This window comes from Balaenoptera ricei, chromosome 8 (genome assembly GCF_028023285.1).
Source record: "Balaenoptera ricei isolate mBalRic1 chromosome 8, mBalRic1.hap2, whole genome shotgun sequence".
Lineage (NCBI taxonomy): Eukaryota > Metazoa > Chordata > Mammalia > Artiodactyla > Balaenopteridae > Balaenoptera > Balaenoptera ricei.
Window position 1 is genome coordinate 8,691,976 of NC_082646.1, and position 13,541 is coordinate 8,705,516.

Sequence of the window (13,541 nt, forward strand, 5' to 3'; positions counted from 1 at the left end):
GGCAGCCCTGAATGGCTTTAAGCCCCAGTGCTTGGCTTCTTCTTCCCAGCCCCCATCTGGCAGTCAACCTCTATTTCCTACCACCCGACAGTTCTTTGTTCTCTTGCTCATACTGAATCTTCCTCAAACTAAAAATGAACGCTTTATTTTAACTCTAGAGTCCACTCCAGGGCCTTCTTACTAAATTCCAGTTTGCAATCTAATGGACATGTGGATGGTCTCTAATCTACCCCTCTCTCAGAGGATCCTCAGTATGTTACAAAACCTAAATCATACAGCAACTTGAGCAAGAGTTACAGGCTCACAGCAAGAATATACATACATATGTGTTTGTGTGAAAATATATATATATATATATATATATATATATATATATATATATATATATATATAAAATGTCTTACAGGAGGGCTCAATGAATGTTTTGGCAGACAAGCAGGTGAAGATTCGGTTTTATGCACCTTTTTTAAATCTCAGTTGTATGTGCAACAGATATTGAGAATAGAGTAGTATCCACCACAGTGCCAGGGTCAGAGCAGATCTATACCTTACACAGAAAACAGGAAGTTGTCTCTACCATTGTTAAGGGTCTCTAACACAGGTGAGCCATTACCCTCAGCTCATCAGCTTGCAGCTTCCTCCCTCCCTTTGGGATGTGCAAATCTCAGGTAATACTGACCATCTTAGACTAAGTAAAACTCACAGCCCAGAGCGCTTCACTGGTTCCCTACCACTGCAGCAGCTCCCTTGGTGGCCTAAAATGTTTATAGATATCTGTGCTAAAGACAGAGGCTATGAGAAAATAAATAATTGAAACAGTACATATTTGGGTTTTTTTTTTCTGTGTGGATTGTTAACAGAGTCAGTCAAAACATATTTATGGCCTGCCTGCAGGGCACATAGCATGGTACTTCACCCCTCATTGAAAATCCATTAAAACAATTACCAGGCCATGCTTGGAAACTTTTTTTCACAAAGGAATTTGCTTTAGTTGCTGGGTTAGCAGGAACTAATTTGAGATGCAAAACTAACAACCCCCTTTGTACTAGGAAGCCCTTATGTAAACTGTCACATACTACAAATAATATATGTGTATTTATTCATACCTGTGTCTGAGTATATGGACTTAAAAGCTACAAACCTAATGGGATAGTGATATAAGGGGAAAATAATTTTAAAAGTTAGTGAATCATCTTCTACTAATGCTGCAAAGTTAAATGTTTACCTGGGAGGTTGTGCCCTGGTTATAGGCCATTAACGACCATCAAAAAATAAAATCATGTTCACATCTATCACACTTACGGAATGTCGTATTGTTTTGACTCTCATACGAAGAAGCTAGGTTCAAAAAACCCCACTTTTATTGAGATACTGTTGATCAATGCAAATAGTGAGACTCATTCAAACCAACATTTGGTCTTTGAAATTAATTTATAAACATAAGAAGATTTCATAAGTTTGTTTATTGCTTTTCCCCACTGCTAACTGTAACAACCTTTATTAGCATATGTACATACACATAGTTGGTTCTGTCTTCTTTCAATTATTTGTTCAACAAGGAATTTTCATTACCTACTTAAGGCACTGAAACAGAACTTACCCCCATATCTTGCAAAGCCCAAGTTATCTAGTAGAGAGATGCAGTTTGAGGGAGTTGTGGGGTCTTGTTAATGGTACCCAGTTGTAGTGGGAGCCCCACCATTGCTACTCTTGTCCTGTGTTTCTAGTTCCAAATCTTCTCTGCAACCAGTGTCCAACCCAAGACCCTCTACTGAATCCCCTACCTACTTTAGGGCAGAAGGAGAGAGAAAGAGTAGACTTGGGCAGAGGGCCTTACTCTTAAGAGAAGAACACACTTTCCATCAAATGGTAGAACTGTGGTGACTGACACAAGGAAAGTAATATAGGTTTAAAGCATAAGCTGAGGTCAGACAGTCCCAGCATCAAAGTTTAGATTCATCATTTACCAGTGATCAGGTTTTGGGAAAGTAACTTAACTGCTCTGAGCTAAGGCTAAACATCTCACTTATAACGTGACAATAAGATAATGCATGTAAAATTCTTAGTATAGTGTCTACCAGAATGCATCAGTGAATGGAAGTTCTTGGTATCCACCAAAGCTCTGTGAGAGTAGAAAACTACTTCACCTCTGATGCTTCAGGTGGCTTCTGGCTGACCTTCACCTGTGATCAAGAGAGTATGTATGGGGAATTCCCTGGTGGTCCAGTGGGTAGGACTTGGCGCTTTCATTGCTGGGGCCTGGGTTCAGTCCCTGGTCAGGAAACTAAGATCCTGCAAGATGTGTGGCCAAATTAAAAAATAAAAATAAAATGTAAAAAGAGAGAGAGAGAGAGAGAGAATGTATGCACTTGCAATACAGCAGAAAGCTCACTGATCTGTCAGTAAGCCAGGGTACTGCATCATGGGAACATTCTATTTGGGGAAAAGCTCTGTTTGGGGCTAGGAGTCATAGATGAGTAAGACTCTTTTCTTTTTTCCTAATTATTTTTCCAATTATTGGTAGGTTAGTTTGGAACTTCCAGAGATCGACGCTGAGACAAGGATTAGAGTGCAAGGAGTTTACCTGGAGAAGAGGACCACCAGTAGGGAAAGAGGTGTTTAAGAAAAGGAAGGAGGGCAATAAAGGGTGAGTGTGGGCAACTGGGGTTTAATCCCGTCAGGGAGCCCTGGGAGATGGTGTAGGACACACCTCAGAGCTATCCCACAGGGAAGAGCAAGGATGTTGGGATATTTATTTACCAACTCTCCATCATCGGTTAAATCTGCTTCTGGGAACATTAACTGTTGCAGGCACAGCCATGCAGCAGAACCCTGGAGGTCTACACTACAGTTTTCCCAGTGGAGCTTGCAAAAACTCTACATGGCATACACATGTACAACTAACGCCACTAGCACCAAGGAATCTACTGGTCATAGGGCCAGGCAGCAAGGCCACTTAAACGGTACCCAGAACCTGCTACAGAGTCTGCTCTTGCTCTGGCCCCCCTCATAATGTGTGACCTTTAAAGTCACTAATACATGGATTCGAGTGGTATTCCCTAACGTGGTATATGCTGTCTCCAAAATCCCAAGAAGCCTACCAGAACTACACCTCCACGTGGTAGGCGGAGCAAGGTACAGGAACTTGTCCTCAAGCTTGGAGTGGACCTCTTGGGCATGCCCCAGACAACTGGACCCTAATAACTACTGATATGGCAGGCACCCCCAATCATTTTAGGGTGTATATCCTCCCTGCTGGTATTCAAGTGATCCAATTAACACAATGCTATCAAAATAGGGGAACTTGTGGTGTTTCGTGTCACATATACCAAGACAATCAAGGTCTCTGGGGGCAATAATTTGGAACTACTGTGGGAAAGCATCCTTAAGATTCTCAGAAGCCCTTGCTGAGAGTCCTTTAGGCATTTACCTTAAATCATTCAGGAGTCTTAACAAAGGTTCTCACAGCCATACCCTTGATTTTGACCAAGGCCTTGGACTCTTTTAATACTGAGAAATATAAATGAGCTGGGAAAACAGGGGGTAAGAGACGGTTCTATCAGCCAAACCAGCAAATCCTTGTGTCTTCTGCATCTCCTCCAGATTCTGCTTGTAAATTGCATGGTGCCTTCTTTCGCTCACCCCTCTCTTCCTGTGCGTTATTACACTCCGTTAGAAGAAACCAAATGGCACTTTCAACATTCTGTCTGGAGATCTCTTTATCGTATATTTTAAAGTTTATTAGGTACGTTTCTTATCTTTCAAGTTTCCACAGGCAACATTTTGCCAATTATTCCATCACACATAACACGTGTTGTCCTTTCTCAAGCCTCTAATAACTATTTTCTTACTGCTTTCTCAGCCTCCAGCAACTGTTTGTTCACCATTCCTCCAGGCTTTGCTAACAGCGTCTTTGGTATTTTTCCAGCTTCTAACCACCAACTGGTCCAAGGGCAGAATTCCAAGAGCATGAGAGGTTAGGCTCTGGAACCCTTCTGCTGCATTTTATTGCAAGCAAGCCCCAGGGCCATTCCAGATTCAAAGAGTTGGGGAAACAGATTCATCTCTTAATGGAAAGCATTGTAAAATATTGTGACAGTGTTTTTCAATATACAGCAGACATCTTTACACTAACCAGTGGATACATTTTTAGAATAAATTCCTAAAAGTGAACTTGCTGAGTCAAATGCAAATATGCATTTGTAAAATGTTGCCAAGCCACCCTTCACAGAGGTTATACGAATTTTGAATCTCCCCAGCAACATAAGAGGGTGCCAGATGAGGTTTCCCCAGATCTCACAACACAATGTATTATCCAAATTTTTTTCTCTGCCAATCTGACAGGTAAAAATGACATCTTCTTGTAGTTTTAATTTGTATTTTGCATACTATGAGTGAGATTGGGAATATTTTATTTACTTAAGAGCCAATTGTATTTTTTTTTCTTGAAACTGACTATTCGTATGTTTGCCATTTTCCATTTGGTTTGTAGGCTTGGCTTATCATCTTTCAATGCACTCAAGAACTTGTATATGTTAGTAGTGTGATACAATTCTGGGACAGGCTCTCTCAAGCCTCTGAACTGAAAGTTTCCTTACATACCTAATTTTGGTCTTTCTGAGGGTAATGAATTCTCTCCTCCCCTGGGAAAGGCCAATAGTATGAGACCATTATGAGCTCTAAGGGAATATGTGGTTCTCTAACTGGCGAAGACCTGGGTTTCTAGAGATTTTTCCCCAAATTTCACTGCCCCCAAAGAAGAAAGTCACATAAGTGGAAGAGGATCCTGAGTCCTAAGTCTGGAGGAACCTAGTTGCCTTCAATTTCCTAACAAGGGCTTAGGCAGAACTGATCATAAAGATACCCCTGCTTATGTGTTATAATTGACTTCTGTAGTTTGTGGGTACTACTATAAAGAGTTCTGTGTTGAAGTAGAACACCTGTGTTTGAGTCTAGTGACCTTGGACAAGTGTCTCCCCTTCACTTCAGTTTCTTTGCTTCTAAAAGGAGGATGATATTACCTGTTTAGAAACTCAGATTTGAAATTTGCCAAGGTAAGTTGTACAAATATGTGGTGTTATGATGTTCACCTAGAGCTACTGGGTACCATCCAGGATCTAATGCAGGCTATGGAAACTCAGTAGTTCTAAACTATCATTGTCTGCGGGACACTACTATTTCTCACAACCTGAGGTACTAGATATTGTTGCCTAACTTCTTCTAATGCTACTGTTAGAGCCAACCGAGGTTAAGAGCACAGACCTCCAGACTGCCAAGTGTGCCTGAGACTAGGCACCAACTGCAAGTTCAGGGATCCCTAGGGCCACGCTTACTTCAGACCAGCTGGCTACAAATTAGGAAACTTCCATGACCACCTTCAGGTTCCATCCTTTGCTACAATGACTCACCGGACTCAGGACTTATGATGGTAGTTTTGTTATAATAAAAGGATACAAATTAGAACCACTCAAAGGAAGAGATACATATGGCAGAATGTAGAACTGAGAGAGTTCCAAATGCAAACTTTTGTGTCCTCAAGAATGAGTTTCTCTCATGGCTTCAATGTGTGGTAATATGCAGAATATTGCCAACATAAGAAGCTCATCCACACCAGTCCCTCCCATCAGGAAGCTTGCACAAGCCTCTTAGATAGCCTCATCCACCAGAGGGCAGACAGCAGAAGCAAGAAGAGCTACAATTCTGCAGCCTGTGGAAGGGAAACCACATTCACAGAAAGACAGACAAAATGAAAAGGCAGAGGACTTTGTACCAGATGGAGGAACAAGATAAAACCCCAGAAAAACAACTAAATGAAGTGGAGATAGGCAACCTTCCACAAAAAGAATTCAGAATAATGATAGTGAAGATGATCCAGGACCTCGGAAAAGGAATGGAGGCAAAGATCGAGAAGATGCAAGAAATGTTTAACAAAGACCTACTAGAATTAAAGAACAAACAAATAGAGATGAAAAACACAATAACTGAAATGAAAAATACACTAGAAGGAATCAATACCAGAATAACTGAGGCAGAAGAATGGATAAGTGACCTGGAACACAGAATGGTGGAATTCACTGCCATGGAACAGAATAAAGAAAAAGAATGAAAAGAAATGAAGACAGCCTAAGAGACCTCCGGGACAACGTTAAATGCAGCAACATTCGCATTATAGGGGTCCCAGAAGGAGGAGAGAGAGAGAAAGGACCAGAGAAAATATTTGAAGAAATTACAGTCGAAAACTTCCCTAACATGGGAAAGGAAATAGCCACCCAAGTCCAGGAAGTGCAGAGAGTCCCACGCAGGATAAACCCAAGGAGAAACACGCCGAGACACATAGTAATCAAATTGGCAAAAATTAAACACAAAGAAAAATTATTGCAAGCAACAAGGGAAAAACGACAAATAACATACAAGGGAACTCCCATAAGGATAACAGCTGATTTCTCAGCAGAAGCTCTACAAACCAGAAGGGAGTGGCATGATATATTTAAAGTGATGAAAGGGAAGAACCTACAACCAAGATTACTCTACCTGGCAAGGATTTCATTCAGATTTGATGGAGAAATCAAAAGCTTTACAGACAAGCAAAAGCTAAGAGAATTCAGCACCACCAAACCAGCTCTACAACAAATGCTAAAGGAACTTCTCTAAGTGGGAAACACAAGAGAAGAAAAGGACCTACAAAATAAACCCATAAAATTAAGAAAATGGTAATAGGAACATACATATCGATAATTACCTTAAACATGAATGGATTAAATTCTCCAACCAAAAGACACAGGCTCGCTGAATGGATACAAAAACAAGACCCATATATATATGCTGTCTACAAGAGACCAACTTCAGACCTAGGGACACATACAGACTGAAAGTGAGGGGATGGAAAAAGATATTCCATGCAAATGGAAATCAAAAGAAAGCTGGAGTAGCAATACTCATATCAGATAAAATAGACTTTAAAATAAAGAATGTTACAAGAGACAAAGAAGGACACTACATAATGATCAAGGGGTCAATCCAAGAAGAAGATATAACAATTATAAACTTATATGCACCCAACATAGGAGCACCTCAATACATAAGGCAACTGCTAACAGCTATAAAAGAGGAAATTGACAGTAACACAATCATAGTGGGGAACTTTAACACCTCACTTACACCAATGGACAGATCATCCTGACAGAAACTTAATAAGGAAACACAAGCTTTAAATGGCACAATAGACCAGATAGATTTAATTGATATTTATAGGCCATTCCATCCAAAAACAGCAGATTACACTTTCTTCTCAAGTGCGCACGGAACATTCTCCAGGATAGATCACTTCTTGGGTCACAAATCAAGCCTCAGTAAATTTAAGGAAATTGAAATCATATCTAGCATCTTTTCTGACCACAATGCTATGAGATTAGAAATCAATTACAGGGAAAAAAACGTAAAAAACACAAACACATGGAGGCTAAACAATACATTACTAAATAACCAACAGATCACTGAAGAAATCAAAGAGGAAATCAAAAAATACCTAGAGACAAATTATAATGAAAACACGACGATCCAAACCTATGGGATGCAGCAAAAACAGTTCTAAGAGGGAAGTTTATAGCTATACAAGCCTACCTCAAGAAACAAGAAAAATCTCAAATAAACAATCTAACCTTACACCTAAAGGAACTAGTGAAACGAGAACAAACAAAACCCAAAGTTAGTAGAAGGAAAGAAATCATAAAGATCAGAGCAGAAATAAATGAAATACAAACAAAGAAAACAATAGCAAAGATCAATAAAACTAAAAGCTGGTTCTTTGAGAATAAACCAAATTGATAAAACTTTAGCCAGAGTCATCAAGAAAAAGAGGGGGAGGACTCAAATCAATAAAATTAGAAATGAAAAAGGAGAAGTTACAAGGGACACCGCAGAAATACAAAGCATCATAAAAGACTACTACAAGCAACTCTATGCCAATAAAAGGGACAACCTGGAAGAAATGGACAAATTCTTAGACAGGTATAACCTTGCAAGACTGAACCAGGAAGAAATAGAAAATATGAACACACCAATCACAAGTAATGAAATGGAAACTGTGATTTAAAATCTTCTAACAAACAAAAGTCCAGGACCAGATGGCTTCACAGGTGAATTCTATCAAACATTTAGAGAAGAGCTAATACCCATCCTTCTCAAACTCTTCCAAAAAATTGCAGAGGAAGGAACACTCCCAAACTCATTCTATGAGGCCACCATCACCCTGATACCAAAACCAGACAAAGATACTACAAAAAAAGAAAATTACAGACCAATATCACTGATGAATATAGTTGCAAAAATCCTCAACAAAATACTAGCAAACAGAATCCAACAATGCATTAAAAGGATCATACACCATGATCAAGTGGGATTTATCCCAGGGATGCAAGCATTCTTCAATTTACGCAAATCAATTAATGTGATACACCATATTAACAAACTGAAGAATAAAAACCATATGATCAGGCTTCCCTGGTGGCGCAGTGGTTAAGAATCCGCCTGCCAATGCAGGAGACAAAGGTTCGAGCCCTGGTCCAGGAAGATCCCACATGCCACAGAGCAACTAAGCCTGTGCTCCACAACTACTGAGCCTGTGCTCTAGAGCCCTTGAGCCACAACTACTAAGCCTGTGTGCCACAACTACTGAAGCCTGTGTGCCTAGAGCCCATGCTCCGCAACAAGAGAAGCCACCGCAATTAGAAGCCTGTGTACCACAAACAAAGAGTAGCCCCCCACTTGCCTCAACTAGAGAAAAGCCTGGAGCAGCAGCGAAGACCCAATGCAGCCAAAAATAAATAAATAAATTTATTTTTTAAAAAAACAACATATGATCATCTCAATAGATGCAGAAAAAGCTTTTGACAAAATTCAACATCCATTTATGACAAAAACTCTCCAGAAAATGGGCATAGAGGGAACCTACCTCTACATAATAATGGCCATATATGACAAACCCACAGGAAACATCATTCTCAAAGGTGAAAAACTGAAAGCATTTCCTCCAAGTTCAGGAACAAGACAAGGATGTCCACTCTCGCCACTATTATTCAACATACTTTTGGAAGTCCTAGCCATGGCAATCAGAGAAGAAAAAGAAATAAAAGGAATACAAATTGGAAAAGAAGAAGTAAAACTGTCACTGTTTTACTATACATAGAGAATGACATGATACTATACATAGAGAATCTTAAAGATGTCACCAGAAAATTACTAGAGCTAATCAATGAATTTGGTAAAGTTGCAGGATACAAAATTGATGCACAGAAATCTCTTGCACTCCTATACAATAATGATGAAAAATCTGAAAGAGAAATTAAGGAAACACTGCCATTTACCATTGCAACAAAAAGAATAAAATACCTAGGAATAAACCTACCTAAGGAGACAAAAGACCTGTATGCAGAAAACTATAAGGCACTATGAAAGAAATTAAAGATGATACCAACAGATGGAGAGATATACCAACAGATGGAGAGATATACCATGTTCTTGGATTGGAAGAATCAATATTGTGAAAATGAGTGTACTACCCAAAGCAATCTACAGATTCAATGCAATCACTATCAAATTACCAATGGCATTTTTTACAGAACTAGACTAAAAAACTTAAAATTTGTATGGAGACACAAAAGACCCCAAATAGCCAAAGCAGTCGAGAGGAAAAAATGGAGCTGGAGGAAGCAGACTCCCTGACTTCAGACTATGCTACAAAGCTACAGTAATCAAGACAATATGGTACTGGCACAAAAACAGAAATATAGATCAATGGAACAAGATAGAAAGCCCAGAGATAAAACCACACACTTATGCTCAACTAATCTACGACAAAGGAGGCAAGGATATACAATGGAGAAAAGACAGTCTCTTCAATAAGTGGTGCTGGGAAAATTGGACAGCTACATGTAAAGAATGAAATTAGAACACTCCCTAACACCATACACAAAAATAAACTCAAAATGGATTAGAGGCCTAAATATAAGACTGGACACTGTAAAACTCTTAGAGGAAAACATAGGAAGAACACTCTTTGACATAAATCACAGCAAGATCTTTTTTGAGCCACCTCCTAGAGTAATGGAAATAAAAACAAAAATAAACAAATGGGACCTAATGAAACTTAAAAGCTTTTGCAAAGCAAAGGAAACTACAAACAAGACGAAAAGACACCCCTCAGAATGGGAGAAAATATTTGCAAACGAATCAACGGACAAAGGATTGATCTCCAAAATATATAAACAGCTCATGCAGCTCAATATTAAAAAAAGAAACAACGCAATCCAAAAATGGGCAGAAGACCTAAATAGACATTTCTCCAAAGAAGACATACAGATGGCTAAGAAGCACATGAAAAGCTGCTCAACATCACTAATTATTAGAGAAATGCAAATCAAAACTACACTGAGGTATCACCTCACACCAGTTAGAATGGGCATCATCAGAAAATCTACAAACAACAAATGCTGGAGAGGGTGTGGAGGAAAGGGAACCCTCTTGCACTGTTGGTGGGAATGTAAATTGATACAGCCACTATGGAGGACAGTATGGAGGTTCCTTAAAGACCTAAAAATAGAATTACCATATGACCCAGCAATCCCACTACTGGGCTTATACCCAGAGAAAACCATAATTCAAAAGGACACATGCACCCCAATATTCATTGCAGCACTATTTAAAATAGCCAGGTCATGTAAGCAACCTAAATGCCCATCAACAGACAAATGGATAAAGAAGATGTGGTACACATATACAACGGACTATTACTCAGCCATAAAAAGGAACGAAATTGGGTCATTTTTAGAGATGTGGATGGATCTAGAGACTGTCATACAGAGTGAAGTAAGTCAGAAAGAGAAAAACAAATATCGTATATTAATGCATATATGTGGAATCTAGAAAAATGGTACAGATGAACTGGTTTGCAAGGCAGAAACAGTGACATAGATGTAGAGAACAAACATTTGGACACCAAGCGGGGAAAGGCGGGGATATGAACTGGGAGACTGGGATTGACATATATACACTAATATGTATAAAATAGATAACTAATAAGAACCTGCTGTATAAAAAAATAAATAAAATAAAATTCAAAACAACATTAAAAAAAAAAAAGTTCATCCATATGCTTTGTATATTCAAGAAACAGGAAGAAGTTTGGTGTGACCGGAGCTGGGAGCAGCAATAGGAGATGAGGTCAGAGAGGTAACTGGATGGCAGCAGGAAGACCACTTAAGCAGTTCTCTAAATAATCTAGGCAAGAGATAATGGTGACTTGGAACTAATACTACTGATATATTATTTCACTAAAGTCCGTAGTTTACATTAGCATTGGTTCTTTGTGCTGTAGAGTTGTATGGGTATTGACAAATGTATAATGTCATGTATCCATGTGTGTATGTCAGTATCATACAGAATAGTTTCACTGCCCTAAAAATCCCTCCTGCTCCACGTATTCTTCCTCCTTCCCTTCCTGCCCAACCTCTGGCTGCCACTGATTTTTTTTTTTTTTTTTTACTGCTTCCATAGTTTTTCCTTTTCCAAAATATCATATAGTTGGAATCACACAGTATGTAGCCTTTCTGACTGGCTTCTCTCACTTAGCAATATGCATTCCTCCATGCCTTTTCATGGCTTGATAATTCATTTCCTTTATTCGTTGAATAGTATTCCATTGCATGGATGTACCACAGTTTGTATTTCCATTAACCTATTGAAGGACTTTCTGGGTGCTTCCTGTTTTTGACAATTATGAATAAAGCTATTATAAACATTCATTTGCAGGTTTTTGTGTGGACATAAGCACTATTGCTGGATTGTGTGGTAAGACTATGTTTAGCTTTGTAAGTGGTTGAACCATTTTGCATTCCCACCAGCAATGAATCAGAGTTCCCATTGCCCCACAGCCTTGTCAGCATTTGGCCTTGTCAGTGTTTTAGATTTTAGCCATTTTAATAGTTGTGTGGTGGTATGTCATTGTTGTTTCAATTTGCAATTCTTCAATAACATATGACATTAAGCATATTTTAGTATGCATATTTCCATCCATATATCTTCTGTAGTGAAGTGTCCATTCAGATCATTTGTCTATTTTTTAATTGGGTTGTTTTCTTTTTGTTGAGTTTTAAGTGATCATTGTATATTTTAGATATGAGTCCTTTATCAAATATTTGTTTTGCAAATATTTTCTCCCAGTCTGTGGCTTGTTGTTTCATTCTCTTAAGTCTATTATTATTATTTTTTTTAATGTCTGACCTTATTTATCTGTTACTCTTAGAGCATCTCATTTTTGACTGGACTCAGACTTAGAAGTAGAAGCTCTCAGGGCGGACAGCCTCTGTCTCATGGCAATCTGTTCCTGCCATTTTTCTTTGGCCTCCTTCATTCTTTAGGCCAAAAGTTTAGCATATTCTGTAGCCTCTTCCTTATTCTTCTTAGTACGCTGTTTCTTCAGAGCAATACACCTATGTTTATGTTGCAGAACACATGGAGTAACAAGACGCTGAATTTTAGGTGCTTTGGTCCTAGGTTTCTTACCTTCTTTGTTTAGGGGCTTTCTCAAAACATATGGGTGGACGTCATGTTCTTTAGAGAGACTGAAAAGTTTGCAGATTCTGCAAGTTCTTTTGGGCCCCAGGCGACGAGGCACAGTAGTATCAGTGAGTCCAAGAATATCCTTCTCCCCTTTTTCTACGATGACCAAATTGAGAACGCTCAGATTGGCATCCACAATGCAACCCCGTACAGATTTGTGCTTTCTTTCTCCAGTCCTCCTCGGTCTGTAACAGGAATGCCCCTTATTCAGTAGCAGGCAGGCTCGGCCATTGGTCAAGACACCCTGCTTCATGGGGGAACCTGGTTTGTCGTTCCCACCACTGATACGGACCACATAACCCTTCCATTCTTCACCCAGAGCGTCAGCAGCAACTTCCGTGGCCATATGCTTCTCATAAAAGGTAGGAAGTTTTCGTTCATCATCCACTTCAGTGAGTTTCTGGCAGCCAGTGGCCGGGAAAGAGATGGTCAGCTTCTTCCTGAAGCAGCCGACTGCCTCCAAGGTGCCACAGAAAATAGCAGTCTATTATTCTTGATTAACAAAAAATAGTCTAAACATCTCTCTAAGTTAATTCATTTGCTACATCATTTTTCTTGTCAGAATAATATTTCATGGAATGAATATAGCAGTGTTCATTTAACTGGTATCTTACTGCTGGGTTTATAGATCCATTCTAATTGTTGGTACTGCACACAGTGTAGAGGTGAACCATCTTGTAACTGAATCTTTGTGTGCAATCTTATTTTCTCAGTATACATTTCTAGAAGTGGAATAGCTAGATCAAGGGGTTCTTACGTTTTTTGAAGATTTTGTTATTTATTAAAATTGTTCTACAGAAAATTTCTCCCAGTTTACGTTCTGATTAGCAGTACAGAGAAAGCATCTATTTCCCCAATCTCTTAAGTAGGTATTATAAAATGCTTTAGAAATGGAAATAGCTTTCTTTTTTCTTCTGAATACAAAA

General features: G+C 39.1%; 1 protein-coding gene across 1 annotated transcript; it reads right to left on the bottom strand.

Annotated features, from left to right (window-relative positions):
* Window positions 1–12,409: 12,409 nt before the first annotated feature.
* LOC132369530 (small ribosomal subunit protein eS6-like) lies at window positions 12,410–13,289 on the bottom strand. The gene is made up of 2 exons (XM_059929212.1): window positions 13,265–13,289; window positions 12,410–13,068 (listed from the first exon to the last, which is right to left on the bottom strand). The coding sequence occupies exons 1-2, from the start codon at window positions 13,287–13,289 to the stop codon at window positions 12,410–12,412; spliced, it is 684 nt and encodes a 227-aa protein (XP_059785195.1).
* Between the last annotated feature and the right edge of the window lie 252 nt (window positions 13,290–13,541).

Bases quoted from the DNA above. Each gene is read 5' to 3' on its own strand.
- LOC132369530 (XM_059929212.1), bottom strand. From the start codon at position 13,289: ATGGTTCACCTCTACACTGTGTGCA. The intron at 13,069-13,264 runs GTACCAACAATT...CCTTGGAGGCAG, and splicing joins TCACCTCTACACTGTGTGCA to TCGGCTGCTTCAGGAAGAAG.